This window comes from Ahaetulla prasina, chromosome 3 (assembly GCF_028640845.1).
Source record: "Ahaetulla prasina isolate Xishuangbanna chromosome 3, ASM2864084v1, whole genome shotgun sequence".
Lineage (NCBI taxonomy): Eukaryota > Metazoa > Chordata > Lepidosauria > Squamata > Colubridae > Ahaetulla > Ahaetulla prasina.
This window is the reverse complement of record NC_080541.1, coordinates 140,304,750-140,327,187: the sequence shown is the minus strand read 5'-3', so window position 1 is coordinate 140,327,187 and position 22,438 is coordinate 140,304,750. Positions and strand designations below refer to the sequence as shown.

General features: G+C 40.6%; 1 protein-coding gene across 1 annotated transcript in view; it reads right to left on the bottom strand.

The window, feature by feature from the left end:
- The window catches only part of COL11A1 (collagen type XI alpha 1 chain), a 295,583-nt gene that overhangs the window by 249,861 nt on the left and 23,284 nt on the right, over nt 1-22,438 (bottom strand). Inside the window, exon 2 of the mRNA XM_058177409.1 lies at nt 17,223-17,390. Within this exon, the coding sequence (XP_058033392.1) occupies nt 17,223-17,390 (168 nt within the window). The remainder of the gene's footprint in view (nt 1-17,222; nt 17,391-22,438) is intronic.

The window sequence follows — 22,438 nt, the reverse complement described above, 5'->3', positions numbered from 1 at the left end:
AAGGATTTTTTATTCTAAGATCTAATTTGCAGAAGTAACTTCCAAAGGAAGAAAAAGGAGTTGGCCTAAAAAAAGGGAGGAAAGGGCTGAGGGAAGTTTCAAGAGTCGAATGCAGCTCAGTACCTGCCTTGTCTGAATTGCTTAACCTCATCCAACAGTTATGCTGAGAATGCTTAAGGCAGGGGAGCACTGATTCATCCAGTCTGGGCATGTACTTTCAGTCTGATACAAACAAATGGTAGAAAACCTGCAGGAAGTCTATTATTTTTTTACTGTAAAAAAAATGACCCTTTTCCATGGTTACTGTCAACAAACAAGAAGTACGACTTACGACCACACTTGCATCCAAAATTTCTACGTTAAGTGAGATGTTTGTTAAGTGAGTTTTGCCCCAATTTATGACCTTCCTTGCCAACGTTGTTATGTGAATCTCCGCAGTTAGTAAGTTAGCAACCCGGTTAAATTAAGTGAGTCTGTCTTCCCCATTGACTTTGCTTGTCTAAAGGTCACAAAAGGGGATCACGTGACCTTGGGACACAGCAACGGTCATAAATATGAACCCGTTGCCAAGCATCTGGATTTTACCAGTATTCATATGATCAGGATCAGGAGGCTGCAAAGGTTGTAACTGTGAAAAATGGTTAAAAGTCACTTTTTTTTCAATACTGTTGTTACTTTGAACAGTCACTAAGTGAACTCTTGTAAGTCGAGGACTATCTATACATGGAAACTGGAACAATTCGTATTCTACATTGAGCTGGAACATTTGCAAAATAGTGCATTTCTTTTACCGTCCAAACAAAATATGTGTTAACTTGGGAAGATCAAGCAGAGTAGGCATCATTCAGCTCCTCTTGGTGAAGTTGTGCCTTAGGAAGAATGACATTTTTTGTCACGGTGCCTACTTTGTGTAACAGCCTACCCCAGGTGTTTTGGATAGCCAAGAATGTGTTGGTCTTCAGAAGGGCAATGAAGATCTGGCTTTTCTCCCCAAGTACCAGGGCTAGGATGTTAATGGAAAATCGACATGACCAATATGTATAGCAATGAACATTTTGGGGGTGCACTTAGTTCTTTCTTAAATCGATGTGTACATTTGGTGATCGTTTTATTTCTGTTTGCCACCCACAGTTCCTCCAGCAATGGACATCTATGTAAAGCTGTTTAATAAAATCAAATAAATTCCAAAGCCGAAGGCACATTATGACTACAAAGCCTGCTAGGTCAGTTGGGATTCTCTGTGTTATTAATACCTTTTTTTTTTTTTGGCCCATTGCTGGTTTTACAATTTTGACAAATGTTATATCACTGGCCGGAGTTTTAACAGCATCCTTTTCAGCTGATTCATGAAAACAAAAAGTTGTGTTTGGCCCATGTGCAATTTTTCCATTATTTCTACAGGAGCTCAGCTTTTTGGTGATGATTTATAAAGTGCTGAAGGCTGGTAAGAAAATAGTTTTCCACTAAAAATGCTATAGGAAGCAATCTCTAATTGAAAACCTGAGAAGATAATTCACAAAACAAAATGGCGTCCCCCATGGATACATTGACAAATTCAATATCTGTTAGCCATCCTCCTAAATTTTCTATGCAGAGAAGCTTTCCTTTTGTCTTGAGGCGAACAAAGATGTTCTCAAGTTCTAACCATTTGTTTAGCAACTGTTCAACATTACCCTAGCATTGAAAAAAAGAGACTTACGAGAGGTCCTCACACTTTTGGCCATCACAGCACCCCCTGTGATTATGTGACCAAAATTCAGGTGCAACCAGCATGTATTTGCCATGGTTGCAGCCTCCCAGGTCATGTGACCCCTTTCTGCGACCCAGCCAGCTTCTGACAAGCAAAGTTAATGGGGAAAACCTGTTGTGGTCCGCCAGCAGCCTGCGGAGCTGGCAACAGAGTCGGACAGCGATGAGGCTGAGGTGAGGCCAGGGCCATCGGGGAGTGAGGTGCAGACTCCAGAGCTCCAGAGACTGATAGTGGTGAGGCAGAGGAACAGGAGGAGCCTCTTCCTAATGCACACAGGAGAAGAGCTGCCAGAAGGCAAGAGCAGCTCAAGCAAAAAGGACAACTCAGGAGTACGGCCAAGGGATGATTGGCCCCTCCCATAAGGCTTAAAACAGATCGACAACGGTGTTTGGTCTTTGCTAGAAAACAACGTTGGTAGCTTTGTCTTTTGCTTCATCTATGTCTTGCATTTATTTTTGTGACTTCTGAACGTTTGCCAAGAAAGGCCTTTGGCAGTTTTTTAATTTTTTTTATTTGCATTTATATCCCGCCCTTCTGCGAAGACTCAGGGCGGCTTACACTATGTCACTATTTGCCTAATTGGACCAAGGTTTGCGATAGGATTAAGGAATTTGTGTTGGGAGGAATTTGTTTCAGTTTGAGTTGAACGACACTGGGAATGAAATAATTCTCAGCTGTTCGAATAAAGTTTTTTTCCCCCCACGGATTGAGTTTCCTCTTACCTACTTGGGCCTGGGTCACAACAAAACCAGGTTTTCTTAACAATCGCTTGATTCATTTAACAACTGCAATAATTCACTTAGCGACCATGGCAAAAAGGGTTACAAAACCCTGTGTGACTCATTTAACAATGGTCTTACTTAACAATGAAAATTCCAGACCCATTTGTGGTTGTAAATCAAAGAGTAACTATAAATAAAATTCTCTAATTTGGAGTGGGCCATAAGGTACTTAACGGAAGCATTATTTCCAAAATGCTTGGAAGTGGATGCACCAGTTATACTTCCTTAAAGAAGCACCAGAGCCAGTTCAGGATGATGCCAATCCTTGTTCTTAGCTTCTAGCGGCTGCTTGAGAAAATCTCCCACAGCCTTTCCCTCAGAGACCATTCTGTGCAAAAGTTCCCACTCACCAGACAAAGGATTTTGTTAACTAAGGGGGTGGAAGAGGCTATTGTATTATACAGGGAGTCCTCAACTTACAACAGTTCCTTTGGGGACCGTTCAAAGTTAGAACGGCACTGGAAAATGTGACTTGTGACCATTTTTCACAGTTATGACCTTTGCAGCATCCCCCATGGTTCTGTGATCAAAAATCCGGATGATTTGCAGCTGGTTCATATTTATGACGGTCACGGTGTCCCAAGGTCATGTGATCACCTTTTGTGACCTTCTGACAGAGAAAGTCAATGGAGAAACCAGATTCACTTAACAACCAGGTTACTAACTTATCAACTGCGGTGCTTCACTTAACAACAAGAAAGGTTGCAAAATGGGGGCCAAATTCACTTTACAAATGTCTCGCTTAACGACAGAAATGTTGGACTCAATTGTGGTTGTAAGTGGAGGACTACCTGTAGTGTTATGTACAGCACCATTTGGCTTGCTGCAACTCTTGTAGCTGTATTGTTGGACAGAGTGTTGCCAACATTTTTTCCCCTCCGGTGGATTAATGAAAGTTAATTGAGTTTGGTTCTATCCTTATCTACTACTAACACAACAAACCCTTGGGTCTCCCTTTACCGAAGTTCAAAGTGGCAGGGGCACCAGTCTGCAATCTAGCCATACTCTAATGGTGAAACTCTCTCCCTCTGACCTGTTCTGAAATTTTGATTTTATTTAGCTTTATTTGGCATAGCGTGGGCATTTTTCTTGTAACAGGCTTGGTGTGAATTGATAAGCTGCAAATTCAGAGCGTTTGCAATATCTGCTGTGAATTCGGGAGCAGTTTAGCAGGCATGCGGAACCTGTGACGATTTCTAATGTTGCTGAACTACAAGACCCAGCAGGTCCCATCAGAATGATCAAAAGCCAGGCAGCACTAAGTACATTCATTCTTCAAGTCCAATCTCCGCTAATATTGGATCTCATTAGGCTTATAAATATCATCCTCTTGTGTCCCATTATGCACTGTGTAAGCACAAGCGCCTTCTCCTGGAGATAGGGCTTAGGTATTAATAACTGCAACAGAAGACTAGCATAGCTTCAATAACAGGCAGGGCAAACCACAAAGCTTGTTCATTTTAATCGCTTTAACAAAAGCTCCTTAAGTATATTAGGCACTTCTATATAGACAAGTCACAGCACTTTATCACGCCCATTTCACAGCTTGCTCTCATGATGCTAGCAGGGACTTTGGAGGTAGAGAAACCACCACTGGTTTATCTTACAGCTATCTGGCTATGATTGTCTAGGTTCAATTTAAACTTTGACCGTGACAAATTCATCTCAAGTTCATTCTGATACTGTAGAAGTTTTGGTTTGAAATACGGAAGCAATCTGGGCCACCCCCTACTGTTTTGGTAGCTCTTAAGACCAGTATGAGCCAGAAGTCAATAGCATAACGTCATTCTAACATTTTGGCTAATATGGTCATAAGAGCCCGTATTTTAATTATCCCCTTCAGTTAAAGATGCATGGGTTGGTTCTATTTCAGCCCCCATCAGTTTGCATTTCATTCATCAGTCTACTGCATACCATTCTGACATTAATCTACCAATATTTTACAGATGCTATACAGAATGTCCAACTCCAGCATTTTTATATGCATTTTCTCATGAACTGATGCATTTCTGGATCTATTTAATCCCTATAATACACACACTGAGAGAGGCACACACAGAGGCACATTATTTGGTCAGAATTACAAAATGCAGGGGAAATGTGAAATTCAAAGTACCACTGCATTCCAGGTCAAATCAGCTCAGGATACAGGCCAAATGTAATGGTATGTGGGAATACCATTACAGTCTAGGACAGTATAGGACAAAGGTCTTCAAACTTCAAACTTGGCAGCTTTAAGACTTGTGGACTTCAACTCCGAGAATTCTCCAGCCAGCATAGCATAGGCTATTGCTCTTTTTGTTTGAGAATCTCTTCCATTCCTTCATTAAGGTAGAGAATAATTTACTCCTCAAAAACCTTTTTGAAAATATGCCTGCATCTCCCCAAATGAGGCCAACTGGGCAGTGGTGAAATCCAAATTTTTTTACTACTGGTTCTGTGGGTGTGGCTTGGTGGGCGTGGCAGGGGAAGGATACTGCAAAATCTGGGGGCCAGCCAGAAATGGTATTTGCTGGTTCTCTGAACTATTCAAAATTTCTGCTACCGGTTCTCCGAACTGCTCAAAATTTCCACTACCAGTTCTCCAGAACCTGTCAGAACCTGCTGGATTTCACCCCTGCAGCTGGGATATAAGTATGAATTCCTTGCCTTAAGTTTAAGGTAAGAAACCCTGTGGCTGCCACAAAAGAGAGAGGTGAAGGACCAAGAAAGGTACTGCCAAAGGTTGTTTTATTTAATGTGATTTTCCGCAAACTACCTAATCGGTGAATTTAGAATAGAATAGAATAGAATAGAATAGAATAGAATAGAATAGAATAGAATAGAATAGAATAGAATAGAATAGAATTCTTTATTGGCCATGTGTGGTTGGACACACAAGGAATTCGTCTTTGATGCATATGCTCTCAGTGTACATAAAAAGAAAAGATACATTCATCAAGAATCATAAGGTACAACACTTAATGATAGTCACAGGGTACAAATAAGCAATCAAATCATACTGGGAAGCAATCAATATCAATATAAATCGTAAGGATACAAAGTTACAGTCATGCAGTCATAAGTTGGAGGAGATGGGTGGTAGGAACAATAAGAAGACTAATAGTAATAATAATGCAGCCTTAGTGAATAGTTTAACAGTGTGAAGAGAATTATTTGTTTAGCAGAGTGATGGCGTTTGGGAAAAAACTGTTCTTGTGTCTAGTTTTGGTGTGCAGTGCTCAGGAAATTACTGAAATCCATTTTTTTTTATTACAGGTTCTATGGGCGTGGCTTGGTGGGCGTGGTGTGGCTTAGTGGGCGTAGCAGGGGAAGGATATTGCACAATCTCCATTCCCACCCCACTCTGGGGCCAGCCAAAGGTGACATTTGCCAGTTCTCTGAACTACTCAAAATTTCCGCTACCGGCTCTCCAGAACCTGTCAGAACCTGCTGGATTTCACCCCTGCTCAGTACTCGAAACAAAAAAGAGCTGCAGCCAACCAGATCACTGCTAAAATTACTAAATCCATTAGAGTCTTAAAAAGAAAACAATCTGGTACAGAGTGAGAATGGAAGACATTTTATGTTAACTCTCAGTTCTGAACACATTCCATTCTCAATGAGCACCACATGAAAGGGGTCATCTGCCCTGCTCTTCTCTGCCATTGGCTTTAGCAGGAAGCCTTTATTCTTTGATCACAGCTTCTAAAAGACAACACCACAAGCAGTGGTGGGATTCAATTTTTTTTACTACCGGTTCTGTGGGCATGGCTTGGCTTGGTGGGTGTGGCAGGGGAAGGATATTATAAAATCTCCATTCTCACCCCAGTCCAGGGGAAGGTTACTGCAAAATCCCCATTTCCTCCCAATCAAATGGAACTCAGGAGACAGAGAATAGATGGGGCGGGGCCAGTCAGAATTTTTACTACCAGTTCTCCGAACTACTCAAAATTTCCACTATCAGTTCTCCAGAACTGGTCAGAACCTGATGAAACTCACCTCTGACCACAAGGATTTTCAATGACTATGTCACTCACTATCTTTTAAAGCTGAGGGGCAATTACATTTGAACATCCAGTCTTATTGATGAAAGTGAGACTTCAGGACAGAGTATTAGAAAGCAGAAAAACATTGCTAAAGCACAAGAGCTCAAGGGTTGGCCCAGAGAAGCAACCAAGTTGGTTAAATTGAAGTTCATTTTCTTTGTCAACCATTGAACAGAAGCTGTTGCTTTGATGGGCCATGAGCTAATCGCTTTTCCAATAGCATGCATTTGTTAAATGGCCCTGGGCAAGAAACGGATAATTTGCACCTCATTTTTCTTTTTAAATTTAAATTTTAAAAAAAGAACCTAAATCTGAACTGTTTCTAAAAGTAAGATCCAACCTTTACATTGCACATACAAAAAGTCATAAGCATGGATATGTAATAAAGATACCATATTTTTCAGAGTATAAGATGCACCTTTTCCCCCCTAAAAAGGGGTGAAAATTTGGGTGTGTCTTATACATCAAATGTAGCCCCACCCACCCACTGGCTCCCACCCTTTGACCTCTGCATCCCAGCAATTTACCTCCTTGCAGCAAGCAGCAAGAAGAAACAGCCCAGTTCAGCTTCAGCACAGCCTAATTAGCACAAGTTGATTGTCTCCGACTCTCAGTTGTTTCAGAATGCAGGGATTGCCATTGCCTATTGCTGCGTGGGCCTCTGCTGCTTGCTGCAAGGATGTAAATTGCTGGCAGCAGATTTCTTTTTCTTGTGCTAATCAAGCTACGCTGAAAACGAAAATGAAAGTAAAGCAGGCTATTTGCTGCAACAAGGCAAAATTGCTGGGAGGCAGAGGCAGATTTCTTTTTCTTGTTTTCCTTGCCAAAAAAGGTAGGTGCATCTTATAGTCCGGAGCGTCTTATACTCCGAAAAATATGGTACACTGGAAACATTTAATTTGGAACTCAGCTACCAGATTTTGACATGTTCAGAACTGCTTACATGACACCTACTTTCAAAAGAATGTCAGAGTATAGTGATGGTTGATGTTAAAGCACAGAGGAATGGAAAATGTTTAACATAGTCTTTCATCCAACTTCACAAGATGTCAAGAAGCAAAAAACCTAAATCCTGCTACTTACAGGGCAGGCCACTTTTCCAATGTGCTAAACAGAAATAAGTAGCACATATGTGGGTTTAACCAATTTTTCTGTGACTCCTGTCCCATCCTGTCCCTTCCCCTTCCCACCCAACTCCACCCCAGTTCCTGTTATAACTGTGACTTGCAACTGATTTTTGTATTGTAATGTTTAATATTTGGAAAGTAACAAAAATGATTAGGGGAATAAAACATACAAAGAACGGTTGCTGGAATTATGTATGTCTAGTCTGGTGAAAAGAAGGACTAGGAGTGACATGATAGCAGTGTTCCAATATCTCAGGGATTGCCACAAAGAAGAGGGGATCAAACTATTCTCCAAAGACCTCAAAGCAGGACAAAAAGCAATGGGTGAAAACTAATCAAGGAGAGAAGCAACCTAGGAGAAATTTCCTGCCAGTTAGAACAATTAATCAGTGGAACAACTTGTCTCCAGAAGTTGTCAATGCTCCAACACTGGAGATTTTAAAGAAGAGATTGGATAACCATTTGCCTGAAATGGTGTAGGGTTTCCAGCCTGGCTAACTTGTGTGCTAGTCCAACCCTCTTTCAGAAAAGGCTGACCACCCATTTGTATTACAGAAATAAAAATAAAAAAATCAGCTGGGTTAGGATAAGGAATGCATCAGTTTCCATTCTCTAAAGAATCTCCCTGAAAGAAATCCATCCTAATAATATTCCCAGAGATTCTTTAGGCAGGTTTTGTGCTCTGCCCTTAAAAGCTTTAATCAAAAACTTCCGGTATCCGGCGGCAACGGACATCTGGAGGTGCCTCTCCTGCCTCCAGTGTCCGAATCCGGCCGCCTCCGAGGCCCTTAGGGGCCAGGTGTTCCGAAAAGGACACCTGCCGCACGGACGGCTCGCCAGGGGTCTCCCAGCCGACATACAGGACTGGGGGGACCGATGCTGGCGCGTCCTAGGCTCGGAGGGGTTCGGAGGCCTCAGGCCGCGGCCATTATTTTGGTCGTCGCCTAGGCCGCTGTGCCCAGTGCCACCGGGGCTTTGGATTTATAATTGCAGCAGCCTGGTGGCGAGCAGGGAACGGAGAAGAATTGAGGAAGGGAGAAGGGAAGGAGATACCGGCAAATGTGAGTGGAGTACCCGGAGTGCGGGGGTTTCTCCCGCGACTGGAAGGAGCACGAATCACTTTGGAGAGAGGAGAACTTAAAATAACAAGATTACCGGTTTTGTGGAGCTCTGGAGAGAAGAGGTGATGGAGAAATTTAGGAGGGAGGGTTTGAGGCCCCTCCTCTGGGGAACAATGGTGGCGCCCAGCTTCCGCCTTCACTATGAGAATCTTGATGACATCACTTCCTTCGGCTTCCTGGTTGACTAACTGTACTCTGGACTCGTTGCTCCTGTGAGTGCCCCTGGTGGATCCGGAGGAAATTACAAGGATACTGTGCTTGCCTGAGGATTTTAAAAATTTTTAAATGGCAAAAGGTCAGAGACCAACTGCTGGAGAAATGGAGAGAATTTTGGAAAAGTTATCTAATATGGACAAGAAACTGATGAAATAAGAGCAGAAATTGTGACTATCCAAAAGGATTTAAAGGACACTCAACAAGTCTCAGCAGAAAACAAGCAGAAAGTGGAAGGTCTGAGGAGAGATGCGGCAGTGCAGAAAAGAGAGGAGACGACAGGCAATGCTGTGCTTGGACTACAGATGGATAAAATGTCTTATTTCCTTAGGTTTCAAAATCTGGAAGAAGTGGACCAAGAAGACTTGAGAGATGTTGTGACTAAACTGTTGGGAGAATTTCTTGGGAGAGGTGTTGACTTTATGAATTGGGATGTGGATCGAGCTTATAGAGTTAATTCAAAATATGCACGCACGCATGCAGTTCCTAGAGAGGTTCATGTCAAATTTGTGAGAAGAGAGACGAGAGATGAAATTCTTAGAAAACATAGGAGTGGGGCACTGACTTATAGGGGCAGGGAGATAGCCATTCTGAGGCAGATTCCCAGACAGGTACGTGAAATGAGAAAGAAATATTACTTTTTGTCAAGCAAATTGTACCAGAAGGGAGTAGGCTTCAGATGGCTGATGCCAGAGGGATTGATGATTTTCCGGGAGGGCATTACGAAAAAAATTAGTACAATTGCGGAGGCTGGGGCCTACGTGGAGGAACACAAAGCCCTCCTGGAATTAGATGGCCCAGGAGTTGAAGAAGGGAGGTTATAGACCATGGGAGGAGGCGGCCGCTGTTATGCCCCTGGAGTTGGGTCAGGCTGAACCCAGAGTTCTGAGATCCAAAACTAGGAAGTGACAATGATATTTGGTATTGTGTTGGTTTTCCTTATTCTCCTTTGTATGATATTCTGATTATTCTTGACCCTTCTTTATTGCGTATGTAAGATTGATAAACTTAGCTACTTCGTATCACCTGCTTGCCATATGGCTGTTGTATGTGTTTAAAATTTTGAGTAAAATTCTTATCTTGTATAAGAAAAATGAAAATTTACCATACCTGATATGTATTTGTATAAACCTTTTTTGACCAATAAAAACTTTTTGGATAAAAAAAAAAAAAAAAAAAAAAAAAACTTGTTTTCCAAAATTCTTGTAGATTCTGTGAATGTGTGTAGTGTGTGTATATACATCATATATGCTGCCAAAAAACTAATCAGTGCACTAGATGTCAGGTCTCAGTTCTGCTCCCAACTGGCATGAACAATTCCAAACAATTTAACAATTGGCTTTTGCAAGCCAGTAGAATCCAGCTTCAGCACAGCGCATTGCATATTGACTGATTATGTGCCATAAAGTAGATTTTTGACTTCTAGCGGCCACACAGAGAGTTTTTCTCCATGAACCACTGCATAGACATATTAATTATAAACCATTTGGAAATGTTCTAATCATATGTTCTAATAAATGATTCCAATGAAGAACTGAATACGCATTCCTTATTTTTATTGTCTTCCATCCTAAGATGTCTTTCTTATTATCGTCCCATTATTTTTGCATTAAAAGTAGGAATTTTGAGATTCTAAGTATATTGGGAATGTGGCCACATCATCAATGGAAAAGGAAAGGAAAGTAGCAGAGGTGGGTTTCAGCAGGTTCTGATCAGTTCTGGAGAACTGGAAGCAGAAATTTTGAGTAGTTCGGAGAACCAGTAGTAAAAATTCTGACTGGCCCCACCCCCATCTATTCTCTACCTTCCAAGTCCCAGCTGATTGGGAGGAAATGGAGATTTTGCAGTAACCTTCCCCTACAGTGGGGTGGGAATGGAGATTTTACAATATCCTTCCCCTGCCACACCCACCAAGCCACACCCATCAAGTCATACCACGCCCACCAAAACCAGTAGTAAAAAAAATTGAAACCCACCACTGGAAAGTAGGCTAAAGATGGCAGGCAGGTTTACTCAGTGCAGGGCCCCCAATAAGTAAAGTTGGTTCAGCTACTTATTTTGCATTCATTGCTACTCTGCTCATTTTATTTCATTTTATAATTCTATTTGGCAAATGCCTGATTTAAACCTGGTCCTTCCGGCAACCGTCAGCTTTGTTCCTCTTGAAATATAGACCCTAATATAGGCAAGTACATTAGTTAGTCCTTTGTTCTCTACACCTTGTCTGTTACAGACAGATGAAAAGTTGTGTGAATTCCATTAATTGTTTATGTTAGTTGTGTTGCATGCTTACCCCCTTAAACATTAAAGACCACTTAGTAGAAAGGGAGGAAGCAATTTAATGCATATATTTGTTTCAGTCCAGGGATGAAAAAGAGGTATCAGATATGAGTTTATTTCTTAAAATCATGTATATTCCATAGAAGTATAGCTTGCAGACTGCATATTAAAATTACATGTTTAAACCTGCAAAACAAGAGACTTTTGCAGCGTTGCCTCAAGGTGAAAGAGATCTCTTCTCTATTATTTTTGCTTTCTGAAGTTGTTAGAGACAATCAGAAGAAAATCATAGGTACTTGAAGAAAAATTATAAAAAGCCTAAACAAAGCTGTGCTTGGCAATAACTTGTGTGTTTGTGTATTTATTTGAGGAAGTAGGAATAAATTCTGCACCTGTATCAATCATGACAGCTAAATCAGAATAGATAACATAAGAGATTATAGATATACTATATAATAGTTATGTTTACATCCACAAAAATCTCATAAATTTCTCACCATGAGATTCTACTTGCTCTACATTTCTTTTTTACAGGAAATAAAGAAACAATAGGACTTAGAATACAGGAAGTCCTTAATGTACAGCCATAATTGAGCCCAAAATTTCTGTTGCTAAATGAAACATTTGTTAAGTGAATTTTGCCCATTTTTTACGAACTTTCTTGCCACAGCTATTAAGTGAATCACTGTAGTTGTTAAGTTAATAACACAGTTGTTAAATGAATCTGGTTTCCCCATTGACTTTGCTTGTCAGAAGGTTGCAGAAGCTGATCACATGACCCAGGGACACTGCAACCATCATAAATATGAGTCAACTGCTTAGCACCTGAATTTTGATCACATGATCACGGGGATCCTGCAACAGTCGTAAGTGTGAAAAATGGCCACAAGTTTTCAGTGCCATTGTAATTTTGAATGGTTATTAAATTAACTGTTGTAAATCGAGGACTACCTATACCTTGAAAGAGTTCCACTTGGTGAACAAAGAAAAAAATGAATTTGTGATTTATAGGTTTGATGATATAACCTTACGGAGGGAGAAGAGGTAAAATATAAGTGCATCTATAACTGCTGTCAAAAAGACCAGATTCTATATTGTATTGGATAATTTTTTTTTAACAAAATGAAAGCAATACAAGTCTTAGAAAAGAAACAAAGGAAATTTAAAAAATAAGCAAGAACAGCAAAACCGAAAATGAAAGAGAAAAGAACAAAGCTTTATAAAAGAGCGGAATTCAGTCTTTTTGACAGCAATTATATATATTTTGCTTTGATTTTTGTTAAAAATTTGTTCAATAGAATATATATATATATATATATATATGTTTTCTGAGGTTTTCGCGGGTGTTTGTATGTAGGTCTTTGGTTATTCGGGTTTTCTCCCGCGTAAAATACGTCGCTAAGACACGTCCAATTTTACGCGGGAGAAAACCCGAATAACCAAAGACATATATATATATATATATATATATATATATATATATATATATATATGTTTTCTGAGGTTTTCACGGGTGTTTGTATATAGGTCTTTGGTTGTTCGGGTTTTCTCCCGTGTAAAATTGGAAGTGTCTTGGCGACGTTTCGACGAAGTCTCATTCGTCATCTTCAGGCTTCAGCTTCGTGCTTCTGGGAGCAATGTGTGATCGCCCACACAGAAACGCCCACACAGCATGAACAAACGAGATGACACCTCCCGCCTACCAGCCATTTGGAAACCCGCCCTTATTGACAAACGAGTCCCTAACACGAGGAATGACACCAGACCCACACTCACAAGGTCCACACAGGATGTCACCACCGCACATCCACCCAGAAAGCAGACCCAAACCCACACTGATCATGAAGCACGACCAAGGACCAGAAGCCAGACCGCAGCTGCAACATTAGCCATTTCAAACCCCTCCAATCCATTCATGCAGCAGACTGACACCCACTATGAAGATGTAGCACGACCACAAAGCCAAACAACAGCTATGCATCTCACCAGCTCAAATCCCCCTGCAGCACAGACTTGACTGAGCACAACCAAGCCCCCACCAACACAGGAAACACCCCCATCCAATCAGAGCACAGCCAAGCTCCCACCCAATCAGTTCAAACCCCACTAGCAGTTAAAAGGAAGAAACAGCTGCAATCCCACATTGCTCCCAGAAGCACGAAGCTGAAGCCTGAAGATGATGAATGAGACTTCGTCGAAACGTCGCCAAGATACTTCCAATCTTACACGGGAGAAAACCCGAACAACCAAAGACCTATATATATATATATATATATATATATATATTTTCTGAGGTTTTCGCGGGTGTTTGTATGTAGGTCTTTGGTTATTCGGGTTTTCTCCCGTGTAAAATTGGAAGTGTCTTGGCAACGTTTCGACGAAGTCTCATTCGTCATCTTCAGGCTTCAGCTTCGTGCTTCTGGGAGCAATGTGTGATCGCAGCTGTTTCTTCCTTTTAACTGCTAGTGGGGGTTTGAACAAATATAATATATATATTTGTTGTTGTTAGTTGTGAAGTCGTGTCCGACCCATATATACATACTATTGAAATTCTATTCTATTGAAATTCTATTCTATTGAAATTTCAATATATTCTATTAAAATATATACATATATTCTATTGAAATTTTTAACAAAAGCAAAGCAAATTAAAAGCAATATACATACATACCTATACACACACACATATACATATACATACACATAAACATACACACACACACACACACACACACACACACACACACACACATATATATATATGAGAGAAAGAGTGCCACTAAATGCCATTAACCCTGAGGCATAAGACCTTGAAAGAGATTCTGGCCTGTTTTTAGTTAAATTTGCCAAACAGAACATACTCAACGCAAACTCCAATTTTTGCATTCTGAATTTCTTGACAGGAGAGCTTCTAGCTTTGTATGAGATTCCCTAAACCACAGACCATGCAGATACAATGTAATATATAATACTTGGCAACTCCCCCCCAAAAAAAGGGAGGAGAGGGTTGTGGTCTGTGGTCCTGTCAAATATATTCTTTCCTTTGAAAATCTGCTAACACACTTCTCTGAATTTACTGCAGTACTCCTCACAATCAGACACTAGGTCAATTGTTGAAAAAGAAACTCATTGTTTTCCAACGTAATATAATATGAAACTTTGGTTTAATAACAACAAAGAATTATTCAACCAACACGCTCTGGCATTAAGAAAAGAGAAGGATCGTATTTCAAAAACATGAAATTACTGAACCAGTAAAAGAGATGGGGAAGGATGAGATCACAGTACTGACTCCTGAGTTCAAAGTTATATCTGAAGCACCTTTTAACTACAATTAGCCTAGCCTCTAATTTATAAAGTTTGTTTCCAAACTGTTGGAAACTTAAAAGATTATGTCATGGTTTCTGCATGAATTTACCAGTGCATAAGAACCCACTTTTAATTATACTGCAAATATTACTATAGATAAGGTAAAGATAAAGGTTCCCCTGCACATGCGTGCTAGTCGTTTCCAGCTCTAGGGGGGAGGTGCTTATCTCCGTTTCTAAGCTGAAGAGCCAGCGCTGTCCAAAGATATCTCCGTGGTCATGTGGCCAGCATGACTAAATGTCAAAGGTGCATGGAGCGCTGTTACCTTCCCACCAAAGTGGTCCCTATTTTTCTAATTGCATTTTTTACATACTTTCAAACTGCTAGGTTGGCACAAGCTGGGAGAAATAACGGGAGCTCACTCCGTTATGTGGCGCTAGGGATTGGAACCACTGAACTGCCGACCTTCTGATCGACAAGCTCAGCATCTTAGCCACTGAGCCACCGTGTCCCTATTACTATAGATAGCCCGTGCTTAATAGTAATTGAGAGTGGAATTTATTCCTTAGCGATGCAGTCATAAAGGCAACCGTCACGCGACTGTTTCACTTAGCAACTGCAATCCCAACACTCCCCATTGCTGTCATTTTGTAATGATTGTGGGTTGTTAAGCGAGGATCTCACATGACTGTGACCTATAACTTCCTGACAGCTTCCAAACAGAACAATATCAATCAATGGGGAAATCAGCAGGAAGTCCTGGGAGGCTTGCAAGCAGGCTGGTGGGAAAGTGCTATGAAGTGCAGCTGGGGTGGGTGTGGGTGGAGGAAGGCTGGGTAACTGCAAGCAAGTGTAGGAAGAAGCACTACAATGCAGAGAGTGGGCGAGGACAGGAAAGGGAGCTATGGTGGATGTATGAATGTAGGCAAGCATGGGATGGGAAGCTTACACAGCTGTGTGAGTGTAGACAGGTGGTGTTGTGACTCCGGCTCCCGAGCCTGTTCTCACAGAGGAAGATGACTCTGAAAGCCTCCCTCTCCAAGACCCTCCTTTCTGGCAACGCCTCAGGTTCCAGCTGAAGGCCAGGAGGAAGGCATATTGGAGCACCCACTAATAGGGAGTGATGAAGTTCAATCTTGGATTAATCCCAGGCAGCGTCGGAGAGAGAGGCATGCGCAGCAAAGGAAGAGGGGTGGAAGGGCCAGAGATTGCTGAGTCACTGAGCCACACCCCACAGGGGACAAAAGTGGGTGGGGTTGCTCTGCAGGCTCTGTGATGGACAAAAACTGCATATCGTGAGCTTTGGATGGGATATTTTTCGGACTTAAGGCTTGGACTTTGTGTATTACTTCTGACTACTCTTTGAACTCTTGGTTGCCCCAGCAACGGACCACAGATACACTGACTCCTGTTTCTAGAGGTGATAAGAAACTTGGCAGGCATTTGGAAAGTAGCTGCCAGAACTTTTATCTCCTAAAGGGACTCAGGTCGGCTTGTAAAAATAAATTACTGGTAGACATCGTTTGCTCATGTGTCTTCCTATGTGAGGTGAGGGGACAGAACAGGTGGACCTACATTATGGAGTCTGGATAGAGGGTGCTTCAGGCAAGCATACACTACAAGGTATGAGATTCCTAGAATCCCATACTCGATAATGCACTCCCCAAGAGAAAAATCAATGGCAATGACTTATAGGAGCACCTTGTGACCTTCCCTGTCAGCTTTTCCATTGACTTATCAAATGAGGAGCCAGAAGGGAAGGTCTCAAATGGGAATTGTGGGACTCCAGGTTGGAGCAACTATTGTAAGTGCAAGCTGGTTGCCAAGCATTCAGATTGAGCCAAGGTGGCAAAATGCAGGCTATTTCAGCTGACTGCTAGCTGCAGTTCACCAGTTCAAATCTCACCGGCTCAAGGTTGACTCAGACTTCCATCCTTCTGAGGTCAGTAAAATGAGGACCCAGATTGTTTGGGGAAAAATGCTGGCTCTGTAAACCACTTAGAGGGGGCTGTAAAAGCATTATGAAGCAGTATATAAGTCTAAGTGCTATTGTTATTGCAATCATATGCCTTGGGGGTGGGGAGGGATTGATGAGACATCAGAACTTCTGAGGACCAGTCATAAGTATCATTCATTGAGCTCCATCGCAACTTCAAACAATTACTGGTTGAGTAGTGTAACTGAAGAATATTTTTAATGGCTTTAATCGATTAAGGAACATTATGAAAAACTTTGTGGGATCAAACCAAAGATTCCCAGAGCGTCCAACAATTTTTTTTATTGTAGTTCTAATACATTAGTTATTAATGTAATAGAACTGCAATAGAATAATAGAACTACAATACAATAGAATGTAATAGAACTATTCACTTGTTCGTGTTCCTAAGCAATTGATGTTCAGAATATAATTTTGATTATTATCCACCTGATTTATTTCTCAAATTCCCACTTAAAGCTAAATTGATGTAAATTTATTGATTGTATCAACTGAAAATAAAATGAGAACTTTTGAACTGGTAATCAGAAAAGTAAAATTGAAAGACTGATAAATGCTGAAAATCTACTTGATGTACAATATATGGGTATTCAACATAATATTTACACTGACTCACCTGGGTACAATTGTTTAGTTGGGGCACTGAGTTGTGCACTTTTTGAAACTCTGTAGGCAACATCTGATCCTTTGGAATTCTTTCTGTTTATGCAAATTCCTGATGTTTTTGATATTCCCTCTGGAGATTTATGAAATTCTAATGCTTTGAGTACATCAACTGGTTCAGCTGAAACACAAGGAAAAAAATAATTTAGAATATTTACAGTAATTCCAAAATATTACCCATCCTTTAGAAAGGGAGAGCTTATATGGGGTTCTGTATCATTTCTCATATGACAAAAAGCTCTAAATAATTTCAGTGATCCAAACACAAGGCCAACCTTGGTCCACAAAATTGACTGGATTCTATCACAATTCCTGAAATCCAATAAAATATTGGCTTGAACATTAACAAACTGCTTTCTGGTCAGTCTGCAAATGAATTGTGAATTGACAACTGAAATGCAAACACCCATAGAACAAAGTCCCTATGCTTCACTTTTTCAATGATGTATTTGTCATCACATGTACTTTGAAGAGAAAAATGAAGTACAAATCTATTCTTTAGTTATTGCACACATATTTTTACAACCCCTGCAAAAGATAAATACTGCTTGTGCCCTTGTTATGGTCATCTAGTATAACTTGGCTGATGTCTTCTATTTGCTCAACTTGCTTTTTTTGAGAATGAACCTGAGTCTTTCCCCCTCCCTCCACTCTTGACTGCCCTGAGTTTTGTGCTGCCTCACTTCTAGACTTAGCCAATCCCTAGACCCTTATAGCAGTAGCTCCGTACATCACTTCCTGAAAACACCCTTCATGGCAGACTTGAATGAAGATTTGAATGGATAAGTCCATCTTAAGGGATAGATTTGTTTATTTTATTTTATTTTTTTGCAACCCTGATAGGCCAATAATCTGGATAACAATCCCATCTCTAAAAAATGTGTAAAACACGTTAATGCCAATAAAAACAAGGAGCCATTCAAATAGGTTAAAAAAATATGAAACTGTCAGGCGCAAAAGTTCAGGTCCATACATGAAAGTCCAGTTAAACTGATTTTCATCAGAACATCATCAGAATACTGATGATATTACCTAGTTTGGGCGATTAAATGTCTGCAAGAAAACAGCCAAAGTCAAGAGAGCACCAAGGATCCCTCATTTCAACCCTGAGCTACAAATATTGCCCTTTATTAGTACCTTATTGAGACTTCAACAAGATCAGCAATGAGAAGCCAAGTTTCTTGACAGTTTGTTCATCAAACACAGTTTGCTTAGCTGAAGGGAGATTTGAATGTTCTGAAAGAGCCTTTAAACCAGTGGTTCTCAACCTTTATAGTGCTGCAACCCCTTTAATACAATTCCCCACGATGTGGCGACCCCTTTAATACAATTCCCCACAATGTGATGACCCCTTTAATACAATTCACCACAACGTGGCGACCCCAACCATAAAATTATTTTTGTTTTGAATTTATCGCGCCTGAAGCCGTATTGGCTAGCGATCTGAACTGCTTGCGATTGCCTTGAGGACGGAGGCATTAAAGCGGAGACTCCTCCCCTATTAAGTTTATTGCGCCTGAAGCCAGTTTAGGCTAGCGATTGGGAGTGATTGCAGCTGGCTTGAGAGGGAGACATCAGAGCAAAGATTTCTCTCTTTTTTAATTCATCGTGCCTGAAGTCGAATTCGGCTAGCGATTTGAAGAGCCTGCCGCTGGCTTGTGGAGTCAACCATTGGACCGCGATTCTTCGACTCGCAAGTATACTTCCCATAATTCCGATGGTCTTAGGCGACCCCTGGCAAATTGTCATTCGTCCCCCAACGGGGTACCGACCCACAGGTTGAGAACCACTGCTTTAAACAAACCTGACACTTCATAGGTGTACTGGATTACCATTCCCTCAACTGGGAAGATCAGGAGTTATGGCCTGAGCCATCAGAAGAAAGTCTGACCTTTCCTACAATAAGAAAACTGGGAAGACCTGGGTTCTATCAGAATCATTGTTTCCCATAATTCTGAGGCAGGAGGCATTGTTAACTGTGTGGTAGGTGAAAGATTTAGGAAGACTGTAAACAAAAAACTTTGCTCATTTGGGAGGCAAGGACAAAGTGACCGGCTGCATCATTTCCAGGAAAGGGGAAAGGGGTTGGAATTGGAGGGGAAGATGGCCAAAGCATGACTGCTGTTCCCACAATTAGAATAGAATAGAATAGAATAGAATAGAATAGAATAGAATAGAATAGAATAGAATAGAATAGAATTCTTTATTGGCCAAGTGTGATTGGACACACAAGGAATTTGTCTTTGGTGCATATGCGCTCAGTATACATAAAAAGAAAAGATACATTTGTCAAGAATTATAAGGTACAACACTTAGTGATAGTCATAGGGTACAATTAAGCAATCAAATCATACTAGGAAACAATCAATATAAACCATAACATTTTCAAAATTAAAAAAAAAAGGGAGAAGAGTGAGCAAAGAGTGAAAAGCCAGCCATTGCTGCCATACTAAGCAACTCCTTCCTTGGGGGTTCCTGTCATTTGATGGCCAAAGCTGTCAAGCTATTTTACTAACTGAGCTGGCAAATGGGCAATCTTTTCAGAAGAATCCAACTTCCAACATCTTCCAGACCTTCTGCAATAATAATGGTTTCCCTGCTGTGGAACCAGGGACTTTTGGTAGAAAAACTACTTGGTAATAAGCAATCCTAAAACCTCACTTTCAGAACATTTTATTCACCAGCTATATTTCTAGCAGACAGGAGACCAAAATCAGATAAGCAAAAGAAGAGGTAAAACCTCATTAGAAAAGCTCGGCTATATTGAGCATATACAGTAAGTACTTAAAGTACATAATTGCCAAGAATTAAGATAACATTAAATCTGTCAAAATTCAATGAATACATACACTTTCCACTGTTGCCAACATTTTTCTCTTAATACTATAAAAATCTACATTAAACCCATCAAAACCACATTGAAGCTACCACTATACCATTTGATTGAAGTGTTCCTATAGGACCAAAACGACTACATGCCAATTTACTTGGAATTAGGGCTTACAGGGTGCAAACTAAGCCAAAAAATATTGTTAATTTGGTTTTGGATTAGCTTGTGCTTCAATTCAATCCTCTGTGGTTTATTCAACAAATCATGGGAAAAGATGGGCTTGCATTATGAATGATGTGTAGTTAGTGCAGTCATTGAGGGCTAGTCCCAGATACTTTATCCCCTAAGTGTATTGTTATATAAATATTTATTTGGGAAAAGGAGACAATGAAACCAGTAGAACCTAGTTGTGAGACACTATGGACAGGATGAGCTACAAGGATGTTGGCACAATCATATATGTAGACATATTTAATTGCATTATTTCTACTACTACATACCATATTTTTCGGAGTATAAGATGCATCTTTTTCCCCCAAAAAGAGAGTGAAAACCTGGGTGTGTCTTATACTCCAAATGTAGCCCCGCCCAGCTACTCAAATGGAGGTTTCAGATGCTGAAAAAAGCTTCAGAAATGAAGCTTCAGAAAAGAAGCCCCCACACAGAGCTTCAGAGGCTTTTTTTCTGAAGCTGTGTTTCGGAGGCTTTCAGAGGCAGGGAAAAAAAGAAAAAAGAAAAAAAAAGCAAGGCACAGAGGTCACAACCAAGGAACCAGTTGCTAAAATTCACCTCTGGGAACAACTGGTTGGGGGTATTCCGGGAGGCCGATCCACCTGCCAATCAGCTTTTTTCTTATTTTCTTTCCCAAAAACTAAGGTTTTTAAACTCTTATACTCCGAAAAATACATGAATACATGATGCAACATTTTATATCTTGTTGCTACTGTTCTAGCAACTGTACTATGAGCAACTGTACTATGAGTACTGTACTATGAGCATCACAGATCGTGAAGTTAAAAGATGGCACCAATTATTCACTCACCGATCTGGCTGTTCTCAATTATAGAACAGCAGGAAGGACCTCAGATGTCCTAAGAAGCATAAAGTTTCTAGAGAGTTACCCTCAGAGAATGCAGTGTACATACCATTTAGGAAATTATGATATAGTACACAGGAATATGGAGACAGTCTTGCAGAATGCAAGAACTATTACCGGTAAGTAAATTTTAATTTAGATCGGGTAAGGAAAAATCTCAAGATAACCATGCCTTGGTTCTATTTGATATAAGAGGGAGCAGAGGAAAATAGATTTTCAAGATTCTGCCATCATACTTATATCAATAAAGTAGAGTTCTACTAAGCCTTGTATTGACTGCTGCCTGGCTTGTACACCTGAATGAACTGATATACACAGACAGACACACTACCACCATTTCTACGGTTTTGAGTGTGTTCAGTTCCAGATTGTTTTGGTTGCACCACAAGGCTAGTCGCTCGACCTCTCGCCTATATGCGGATTCGTCATTGTCTCGAATGAGACCAATCACTGTTGTGTCATCTGCGAACTTCAGTAGCTTAACAAATGGATCATTGGAGATGCAGTCATTGGTATACAGAGAGAAGAGAAGTGGGAGAGCACACAGCCTTGGGGGCCCCTGTGCTAATTGTACAGGTATTTGATGTGATCTTGCTTAGCTTCACCTGCTGCTTCCTGTTTGTTAGGAAGCTTATGAGCAACTGTACTATGAGTACTGTACTATGAGTACTGTACTATGAGTACTGTACTATGAGCAACTGTACTATGAGTACTGTACTATGAGTACTGTACTATGAGCAACTGTACTATGAGTACTGTACTATGAGTACTGTACTATGAGTACTGTACTATGAGTACTGTACTATGAGTACTGTACTATGAGCAACTGTACTATGAGCAACTGTACTATGAGTACTGTACTATGAGCAACTGTACTATGAGCAACTGTACTATGAGCAACTGTACTATGAGTACTGTACTATGAGCAACTGTACTATGAGCAACTGTACTATGAGCAACTGTACTATGAGTACTGTACTATGAGCAACTGTACTATGAGTACTGTACTATGAGTACTGTACTATGAGTACTGTACTATGAGCAACTGTACTATGAGTACTGTACTATGAGCAACTGTACTATGAGCAACTGTACTATGAGCAACTGTACTATGAGCAACTGTACTATGAGTACTGTACTATGAGTACTGTACTATGAGCAACTGTACTATGAGCAACTGTACTATGAGCAACTGTACTATGAGTACTGTACTATGAGCAACTGTACTATGAGTACTGTACTA